Source organism: Meleagris gallopavo, chromosome 2, assembly GCF_905368555.1.
Source record: "Meleagris gallopavo chromosome 2, MGAL_WU_HG_1.1, whole genome shotgun sequence".
In the NCBI taxonomy this organism is placed as follows: Eukaryota; Metazoa; Chordata; class Aves; order Galliformes; family Phasianidae; genus Meleagris; species Meleagris gallopavo.
Genome location: NC_139405.1, coordinates 100,177,558 through 100,188,174, shown reverse-complemented (window position 1 = coordinate 100,188,174; position 10,617 = coordinate 100,177,558). Strand labels below are relative to the sequence as shown.

At 49.1% G+C, this 10,617-nt stretch overlaps 1 protein-coding gene across 1 annotated transcript; it reads left to right on the top strand.

Moving 5' to 3' along the window:
- Positions 1–377: 377 nt before the first annotated feature.
- OSR1 (odd-skipped related transcription factor 1) lies at positions 378–8,697 on the top strand. The gene is made up of 3 exons (XM_003204522.4): positions 378–748; positions 6,193–6,885; positions 7,419–8,697. Exons 2-3 carry the CDS (start codon positions 6,239–6,241, stop codon positions 7,552–7,554), a joined length of 783 nt encoding a protein of 260 aa, XP_003204570.1. The 5' UTR covers positions 378–748; positions 6,193–6,238; the 3' UTR covers positions 7,555–8,697.
- Positions 8,698–10,617: the final 1,920 nt, after the last annotated feature.

Sequence of the window (10,617 nt, the reverse complement as noted above, 5' to 3'; positions counted from 1 at the left end):
GTTCTTTTCCTCGGAGAGCCCAGACCCGCGGGGAGACGCGGAGTTGCGACCGCGCAGCGCCCCGCGGGGAGAGGGTCTGCTTTCCTCCATCCCCATCCTTTTACAACGCTCAGTGCTACGCGCAGCCCCGCGGGAATAACGCTCCTCCGGGGGCGGCCGAGCGGAGGGGAGCCCGGGGAGACGCTCCGAGGAGAGGAGAGGGGCGGGAAGAGGGGACGGGATCACACGTTTGTGGGCTGCGAGCCCCGGGCTGCTGCCTGCAGGAGAAGCGGCTCGAGAAGTTGTTCCTTCCCAGCCAGCAACTTTCTCCCCGCTTGCGCATGCCCGAAATCTGGTGGGAGGTTGGAAAGGGGGAACGGGGAGGGAGGGGGGGTTGAAATAAGGAGGAGGCTGCAGGGAAGGGATCTGTTCAGTCTGAGCTCGGCTACTCCCGGGCGCGTTCGTACCGCGGCATACGCTCACGGCGCCGGGAGGGAGAACACCTCCGGCAGCCGCAGCACCTGGACACCTGGCCCGGCCCGACCCGGCCGTGGAGAGCGGTGGGGTGGGTGTGGGGACGGAGCTGTGCCCCCGAGACCGGTGGTGGCAGTGACCCACGGCCCCACTTTTTTTTTTTTTTTTTTAAATACTGTTTTTTTTCCTCACTTTTTTTTTTTTTTTTTTCTTCATTATTATTTTATTTCACCAACTCCGATTTAGCCCGGGATCTTTTAACTGCTGCCAGCGGTGGAGCACAGATCGGGATTAGGTAAATAAAAAGAACAATTCATTTTGTTTGTTATTTTGTTTTTAGCCAAGCTTCGGGGTCGCGTTCATCAATCCAAACGCCTTTTCTCTCTCTCTCTCCTTTCTTTCTTTCTTTCCCTTTCTCCTCACCCTCCCCATCCATTCCGGATGGTGCAGCAGCAGTGGGGACATTGCAGCTCACGTGAGGAGGACGCTATCCCCGGGGCGGGCGGAGGGCTGGGGCAGCCCGCACACGGGGCTCGGTGTTCTGATGTTATTTTAAGGTTTGCGTTCCCCTCTAGGAGCTGTTTATCCCCCCTCGTGGAGAGCTGTGTTTTTAATCCGAGCTAAAAATGACACAAGGAGAGCAACCCAGAGGTCTGATGGTCCTTTATGGGCTTGAACGCTCGGCTTCTCTGCTCTCTCGTCTGTCCTTTCTTTTTCTCTTTCTTACTTTCTTCCTTTCTTTTTCTATTTCTTTTTTTTCTTTCTTTCTTTTTCTCTCTCTTTCTTTTCTGCTCAACTTTTCCAGAGTTCCAGGCTCTGAGAACCGTTCTCTGTTTCTCCCCAAGGCCATAACAGAAACGAATCCGATGTTTATAACTATCTGAACGGACCAAAACAAGCTCAGTGTAGGGAGAAACTGGGCTCCCCTCGAGGCCGAGCCTATGAAGTGTCCGTGCAAAGCCGGGGATTAGGACATAGTTGTTATTTCTGGCTTTTGGGGAAGGAAACTACAAAAAATCGAGCGTATTGCAGCTCAGCAGAAATCTGCGGGGGTAACGTAAGCAGGGCGGGGGGTGAGAACCATGTCCCGGACAGGTGCACAGTGGACTCAGGCTTAGCAGGTCCGAAAGCCGCTTAGAAAAGAAATCAAATGGCCGTCCCCAAAGCAGCGCTGCGCTCGGAAGAGAAGCGGCCGCAACGCGTTGTGCCCAGAGCTGCACCGGGGCGGTCGAGGGAGGCTGAACCGTGCTCGGCCGGTCCCAGGGCTGTGCCCCGACGGTGTCACCCCGAAGGGTTTAACCCCCGACCCGCGGAAACGGAGGGCTACGGAGGGAAGAAACGCCGCTTGCATCCGGGAGAGAGAAAGGGCGTTTCTCTCGGGGGAGAAATCCCGACTGACTCCTGTATGGGGGCTTTTAGACACGCGGGATGTGTCTGTGTGTGTGTGTGTGTGTGTGTGTGTGTGTGTGGAGGGGTGTTTTAACAACACCGAGAACTCCCAAAGCAACCTAAACACTTCTGCAGGGAGCGCACAGCGGGGCCGCCCCACGGACCCCCCCGCGCCCACCGCCCGCGTGGGGCTGCGCTCCGCCCGCAAAGGCCCAAAGGATGGAGAGTTTGTGTCACTTTGGAGGGGGGTGGGTGGGTGGAAAGCTGCCCCCGGGGAACCGCGGTCGAACCCCGCTTCGTATTGTTATCGCGAGGCTGAAATCCACCGCATTCATCAGCGTTCGCGGTGGTGGTCTGGCGAAACTTGTCAACACCGATTTCGTGATAAAATGTGAATGATGATTTTATAAGGATCGAGCGGAGATATCCAAGGCACATGCTGACTGAGCCCTTCCAGTGCTCATTAATGTTAGCAATTAACTCTTTCACGCTCAATTAGCCGCGAATAAACCCGCTTTAATAGATTCTGCACACTTCATTAATACTTCGAATCAATCTGCGCTGAACAATGCGCTTTATCCCCCCGGAGCACAACGTTCGGGTAATGCGGAGCCAAACGGCCGTTTTATTCCCTTTCCAGTGAGTTTCCCAAATACAGATACAGTTGTAAGGTCAATTTTCTCGCTTACACTGATAGGAAGGGAAAGCTTCGTCCCGCAGAGGGACGAAGCAGCGGAGACACGGTGGCAAAACGCCGCATAAGAGGCGCGATAGAGCCGAAAGGACCTGAATGCCGGACCTGAAAGGGATCGGTAAAGCGGCGACTTTTCCTGACAGATGAACCTGATCGCTCCCGTTTGTGGCTATCCCAAGAATGCAGCGTTTTATGCCCGCTACTTTATCATGTTTGTAAAAATAAGCAACGTTCTCAGGGCAATTTACCTCCGCCGCTCTCCCATGTGGAACTAATTAACAAAGCTCATTATTTATGGTCAGGTATTTAATATAACAAATATCCCTTTCAAAGGGCACATCGGAAATTGATAATTCAAGGTAGAAAGGAAAAAATATCGCCTGGCCATGGGGTTACTTCAAAATCCATTTAATTTCGCTTCTCGCTGTGTTACCGGCTGCGTTTTTCCTTTTTCTTTTCCTTACTTTCCTTTTTATTTATTATTTATTATTATTATTACTAATTATTATTATTATTATTTTCGCATAGGAGAGGTAGAATTTAGTTTGGAAGGTTTACAACGGTCTTAAAACAATGGCAACTGGACAATAGCATTACAGTATCTTCAAACAGGACAAAGGGTAAGAAAGCTGGAGGCAGATGTAGGCTTTCAAGTTTATGATCCTATTTGTCCAGTGTAAATTTATCTTGGCACGAGTGGGTTTTGTTTCAGGCAGAACACGGTGGTTTGGTCTCAATTACTTCACCAAGCGACTCTGTGTTAGAATTAAAAAAGAAAACAAAACCCTCGCACCGTTTTATTACGGTTGGGGGAATTGAAGCAAAGCGCTCGTGGGGTCTTCTTAAGGAAATAATAATAATAATAATAATAAAAGGCCTGATAAGATCTGTTTACACGGAACAGAAGGAAAGGTGGAGGTGACACCGAAATCAAAGAAACAGTGATCTGTGTGCGGGAGAGCGGAGTCACCGCGCTGGGATGCGCTTTGATGTCCCAAAAGAAGGGACCTCACTATGAAAAGCTCTGCGCTCCGTCTGTGCTTCTGTCCGTCCCCGGTCGCAACAGAGCAGAAGTGTAGCTTACATTGCTGGAAAAGGGCCAAGAAACTCGTAGTAACGTGAACGCTCTGCTCCCACCTCCCGTTTGTTTCTTCTATCTCGTCTCCCTTTCCCTCTCTCTATCTTTTTTTCTTATTTATTTTTTTTTTCCTATTTCTTCTTTTTTACTCTTCTATTTTCCTGAAACAGAACTGTTCTAGCGAACAAAATACAACCGCGAGGGCAATGGATGGTATTGCCACTGCGCTGCATTTCTCCTTGGCTTCTGCCCCTTTCTTCTTTGGGAAAATCGAAACAGATTTATTATTGTTATTATTAATTTTGTCCGCAACAACCAGTACAAATCCGCATAGCAGATTAGTGCTTTCTTATTCCAGATTAAATGTTTTCTGTGAATCCATAGTAAGGCAGTTGAGTAAGCCCAGAAACTCACTCCTTTTGCAATTGCATGTTGCATGCTTGAGGGATCTGGGAGTACCCAGCCAGGAAAATAGACGCAGAGCCGTTGTGATGAACAGAAACAGACACTGCAGGTACCCGGACCAGAGGGTTTTCAGTTTGTTTTGTTCTTGGGGGTCATCGCTGGAGGCATTTGTGCTGGGGAGAGGACATGCCTTAGCGTGAGGGCAGCGCTAAGAACAAGAAAAGCACTTCTCCAGACGAAGAATACAATGGTCCTGTTGGTTCGCCAGCCCTAAATAGTTAAAGAAATAAATAAATAAAACAAAGAGGAGAGGGAGGAGGATTCAACGTGTTGGTTCTGCAATCAGCCACTATGCAAAATGAATCCTGCAATTTGGAGGGGCGGGGGGGGGAGGGGGGTGAGCCAAAAAGCAAAATCTCACCCTCTCTTATTCTGGGTCATTGCGATGGAATTCCTCTACGGTTTGGCTCTCTCTTCCTGCCGCTGATTTATGTAGAGTGGTGTGAAAGGTGGACCTGGCATAGAGAGCTGCTCAGAGTAAGCTTCTCACTCTCACACCCTCCCATCCGCAGCATCTCACTCCAGGCAACTGCCCACGTATAAATCAGATTTGTTTCCCTGGTCCTTAGACCCCTTTGGCCACCAGCATGCCTCCTGTTCCCTCATCTCCCTAGACCAGGAGGGCAATTAATGCTCTGCAGCACTTTGCTGCTTCTTTTTCTCCAAGAAGCTTCACTCTTCACATGGGAATGCTGTAGGGTCCTGTTGGGACCCTGTGGGAATCTTGTGGGAATCCTAAAGGGACTCAGGAGCCCTTTAAGGGCATATTATAGGACTCCACGTGGATCCTATGGTGATCTTAGGGGTACCCTATGTGCACTCTATGGAGATCCCAAGGGAAAGGATCCCTGCTGAGAGAGAATCCCAGAGATTAATGGGTGGAGTGAGAACAACCTATGAGCTGTGGAACAAAGAGGCTCCTTGGGGTGCAGGGCTACAGTGCCTCCAAAAGCTCTGGGTGCTCTCTCACAACACAAAGAGGAGAAACTCTATCCTCACTGCCAACCCTACGGAGGCATCTGCTGCCAAATGGTTAACAGTGCTGAGGGCTCAGTTTGCAAGCAGGGCCAGATGTGCCTCCACACTGCTGTCTGTTAGCATTTTCCCCTCCATATTGTAGGATGGAATGAGGAGGGATCTGGCCTGGAGGAGAGGCTGGAGGCTTGGCAGCACCCTGAAATGCAGAGCAAAGTGGTGGCACTCAGCCTGGAGAAGAACTGCGGCCATGCAGCTGGTGGGCTGGGTGTCTGCATGGGAAGGGTCCCTCCAGCCCTTGCCTTTTTCCCTTGTGAAGAGCTTTAATTAAGCAATTGCCTAGACTGGGATGTGGGCTGGAAGCCAGGCACTTCCCTGTAGAGAGAGCAAATGGCACTGAAGTTTTGTCGCCCAGATGCAGCCTTTTCCCATTTCTTTTTGCGGTATACAGAGGGAGTTGGGTTTTTTTTCTTGCTGTTGTTGCTTTAAAAAAAAGCAAAAACAAAACCCAACAAACTTTAAGGGCATTTTCTGTTTGAATGAGGGAGTATGAGCAGTTCTGAATACCCAACAAGCCCAGATTTAGAGGGCTGAGGGCAGACCATGAAGAGGTGAGCGACCTGGAGCAAGAAGCTCTCTGCAACTCCATCCCACATCTCCCCACAGTGAGAGCTGAAGGCAGTTTTGGAGGGCAGACTGAATGAACAGTATCCCATCATTTTAGAAAGGCTGAGGCACCCAGTAAAGGATTTTTAATTACATGAGAGATCCTCCAGCTTTGTGGACTGATAGGTATCTCCTCGCTGTCCCTGTGTGGAAGGTCACCAGTGGCACTTTTGGCACATGGATGATGTTGTTGGGGGGGGGAGGGAAATGACTGTGGATGGAGAATGATGTAGCTGTGTGAGGGATGGGAAGAAGGAGATTCTGGAGATCCATGTGGATACATTTGCAGTCAAGAGATGACCAGACTTCTCCAAGTCCAAGACAATCTCCTCCTGCGGCTTTGTAGAGGGGCATTAGTAAGAGACGAAGTGAGAAATTCCTTTTACTATTAACTTTATATAAATCCAGCTTTCCTTCTTCTCCCCACCATCTTTTTTTTTTTTTTTTTTTTTTTTTTTTCTTTCTTCCCCAGATCTTTTCCTCCCCTGTTCCCAAGATCCTCCTCCTAAGTGGCCACCATGGGAAGTAAGACTCTGCCGGCCCCCGTGCCTATCCATCCTTCCCTCCAGCTTACCAACTACTCCTTCTTGCAAGCATTCAACGGGCTGCCTGCTGTGCCTTCTGACCACCTCTCCAACCTCTATGGCTTCAGCGCCCTGCACGCCGTACACCTGCACCAGTGGACTTTGGGCTACCCGGCCATGCATCTGCCCCGTTCCTCCTTCTCCAAAGTGCCCAGCGTGTCGAGCCTGGTGGATGCACGGTTCCAGCTGCCCACCTTCCCACTCTTCCCACATGTCATCCAGCCCAAGCAAGAGGCTGCTAACATGACCCTCAAAGCCAAACCCCGCTTTGATTTTGCCAACCTAGCAGTGGCTGCCACACAAGAGGACCACTCTAAACTGGGACAGGTGGACAGCCAGGGCTCCCCGCCAGGGCTGGGGTCTTTGCTTGAGGTGACTAAACTCTCTCCGGAGAAGAAACCCACCCGGGGAAGGTTACCGTCCAAAACCAAGAAGGAATTTGTGTGTAAATTCTGTGGCAGGCACTTCACCAAGTCGTACAACCTTTTGATCCATGAAAGAACCCACACTGATGAACGGCCCTACACATGCGACATATGCCATAAGGCCTTCAGAAGACAAGATCACCTGAGAGACCACAGGTAACAGTTCTTCTCCTGTCCGTTTTCCTTGTGTGTCTGTGCTTTCCCAGTAACCCGCCTACAGTCATAAAGCAGTCATACTTATAAGAAAGGCCGTGTCCCCAGCTGGGCAGCACTGCTCTTCCTAAGTTCTTTATCCAATGCTGGTAGGGAAGCTCAGATCACTCTCTTGTAAGAGAAGCCTACTGAACCTATCTACCCTACAAAGATGACCTGTACAATCTCCTCAGCTTCCACAGACATTTTCATTTTCTGCTTGCATCCCTGTAGTGTTTACCTTTGTGATCACTCTGTGTCATGAAGACAGGCAGCCTGGTGATCCTGAAGTTAGAAATGCTTTATCCCTACAGAAGACCTTTGTATGCCTCTGGCATCCCTCTCTTTTTGCCCACATGCATAAAGCTGATTGCCAGAGTGTTGAATTCTGGCACTCTTGGTCTTAGTGGTAGCTGTAAAAATCTCTGGAGTGTTTTCTATCATTGCTGAGTTCAGGCCAGTTGTTTCTGACATCTCAACTGTTTTTCTCTTCCTAGATATATCCATTCTAAAGAAAAGCCTTTTAAGTGTCAAGAATGTGGGAAAGGATTTTGCCAGTCCAGAACACTAGCTGTCCACAAGACACTGCACACGCAAGTAAAGGAACTGAAACCTGCCAAACTTAAGTGCTGAAGCTCCGACTTCTATGAACTTTTCCTGCTCTTCAGATTTTACACCAAAACTAGAACAGAAACAAAACTGTCAGGATGGGAGCACAGAACTTTGCATTTTTTTTGTTTATTTGTTTGTACTTTAGAAAGAGCAAAATCTCCCCAAGAAGCTCACTTCTTAAATTGTGGATGAAAAGATTACTTGGCGTTTAAAACATGCATGAATGACACAGAAAGTGCTAGATCTGTGGCTTAGATAAACTTTATGCCAAAAGGTGGTGCTCACGTGTTGGACAGAAATCTCCCTAAAAACCAAACAAAAACCCACAAAACCCACAAAAAAAAAAAAAAAACTCACACAAAAAAATCCCAGCAGATCCCCCCTGACCCCTCCCAACTCGTAGCTTCCAAAAGTATTACTTAAAAAAAAAAAAAAAGAACAAACTCATATTTTATACTTTTTTTTTTTTTTTTTTTTGACTGTATAAAGCTTATTATTTTTACACTTCAGGAAATACAGAGAATTCCAGAAGATGGTTAAGAACTGCAATGTTGGTTTCTCATCATAGCACCAGCAGGACAAGGAGAAGGGCAACTCACAAATCTTATTTTCTACTTCGTCTTCTTGAAAGAAGAAAAATAACGTTTGGAAATGACCTTAAATCTCTCGAGTGAGGAGTCCTATAACGTGCTGGAAAATGAATCCAGGACATAAACCTGAGGGTCCCCAGTGCTGGGACAAATCAGTGTCCTTGGGACACGGAGACCTTTCTTTTTGCCTTGTTGTCTAAAGCATGCTGCGAGGAGGTTTGTCACTTGTGGACTTATTTAAAAATGAAAAATAAAAGCAAAGGAGAGAAAGATGGCAACGCATCAAACTGTGTGCACAACGTGGTCTGCGTGGTACTTCGTGCGTCCTGATGAGAAGGAACAAATCTCAACCTGAGAGCGTATTTTTCTAAATGCTGGCTTTCTGAACAGTGTATTCAAATTAAGAGACATTCCAGTAAGTTTTGTTTATTAAAAGGAAAAAAAAAAAAAAAAAGTTGTATGGCTGTTTGGCACTTTATGCTGATTATTGGTAATTGACATTTATCACTGGATTGTGTGTGTTTTTTTTTTTTTTTTTTTAAAGTATTAAAATAAATCGTTATTTTACAGGCAAGCCTGCACGGGCTACATATGTATTCATTTGGTTTTGAGTCTCTTCCCCATCAAACTGCCTCTGTCAGTATTCAAAACTTTTTTTTTTTTTTTTTTTTTTTTTTTTTTTTGTCCCCCTAAGTGATCTCAGTATATCCTCAGCGCTTATTTCTACCGGCCTCGGAAGCTCTGGATCTTTACCCAGACGTTTTCCTTCTCGTTTTTTTTTCAACTTCTCCCCCCTTCTCCCCCCTCCCCCCCTTTTTTTTTTTTGGTTAAGGCTCACAAAAGTAAACAGATCCGTAAGGTGTCAAATCATTGTGCTGCTGGCGTGGAAAATAAATAAATAAATAAAGAAATAAATCGTCTTGGGTAACTGAATCTTAGGTATTAGCTGATAAGACGAGGTGTCAGAGGTGTTATGACACAAATCAGATGAATAATGGGCGAACTGTTACCGCTTACACAGCCTGAAGGCGCAGCGGGCAGAGCGGCCTTCGCACCTACTTCCCTTCTCTTCACTTGTCGGGAATTGGGGCATTTTTCAGTCGCATCTTCACCCTTCTTGGGGGCGGCCTTAGATTCCCGGCAGCTGTCTTAGATCAGAGATGTTTATTCCACAGCGAAACCGCTTTGGATCGAGACGGGGGAGAAAGCTCAGAGCGGGGGCATCCGCCTGAGCCTTTGAAGAGCCTCTGGTCGTTCTCCCGTCTGCTCGGCAAAGCCCAAACCCTCCACTCTCGTCACAAGGCAGAGCCCCGAGATAAGAGAAGCGTCCTGCACCTTGAGCACGGTGACACGTCCGAAGTAACAGCGGACCTCCTCTCGCGTTTCCGAAGCTCGGGTGCCCGACCCCGCTATCCGCCCCATCCAAAGCGGTTTCTTCCCCCCTTCCCGGCTCCGCTTTAAGAAGATATTTCTTTATTTGGTCAAGGAATCCTATCAGCGACAGGAGAAAAGTTGCGGTTCTAATTCTCTTAACGTAAGGAGGGGAGAGGGGAAAGAAAATTCTCTCTCCGCTTTTCATTTTATCATGATTACTGGTATTATTTTAATTGGACACCGACTCGAGCACATCGTAGCTAATTTAGATGCACTTGTAAGACGGGTTGCAGAGTCCACCTCCAGCATAGGAAGGCCCTTGAGAAGCGCAGGGTGCAGAGATGGCACATGCAGCTCCGGAGGCTGTGGGAACCCGAGTCGGAAGCCAGCTCGCTTTTGCTTCTCTTCCTACCTCCGTCCGCTTTCCAATCCGCGTAAAGGCTTTTGGTTTTGTCTTAAAAGGCAACATTGAACCAACTGTTCGGAATAAGCAAGGAGTGTGTGAAAGGGGGAATCACCCAAAATCTGTAGGAAGCCGGAATCGGCCCTCTGCGCTTCGACAACGAATAGCAGCCACCGTGAGTCGAGCGCGTTGATGTGCGCGGCGCTCCCCAGGGGAATCCTGAGCAGAAAACCATTGGAGCCTTGCCGAACCGAGTCGGGCCGCGTTCTCTCGTGTATCGGAGGGAGGGTGGGGGAGCGTGCAATTTGCAATGTATTCGGTCCCCGAAGGGTTTGCGCAAAACACAGCGGGAGAGGCCGCCTCTCCGCCGCGCCAGCCGGTGCCTGCGGAGCTTCCCTTGGATGAAGGCACTCGCGCCCTCCGGCTCTCCGAGCGGACTCCTCCTGCCGCCGGCGAACGGCGCTGCCGGCTCGGATGCGCGACGCTCAGCGCCTGTCCGAGGAGGAGCGCGCAGCTCCGGGCACTGCCACGGCGCTGACTGCCAGCCTAAGGGAGAGGGAGAGGCAGCTCACCCCAACCTCCGCCGTTCGCCTTTCTTCTAAAGGGAGATTCAGAGAGAAAGTCCCTGCTGAGCCCCCCCTCCCCTCCCCACCCCTCCCTTCCCCCTGCAATCTCCTCGCGTCATCTATGCAGCAAGCAAAGGCAGCGGCACGCACG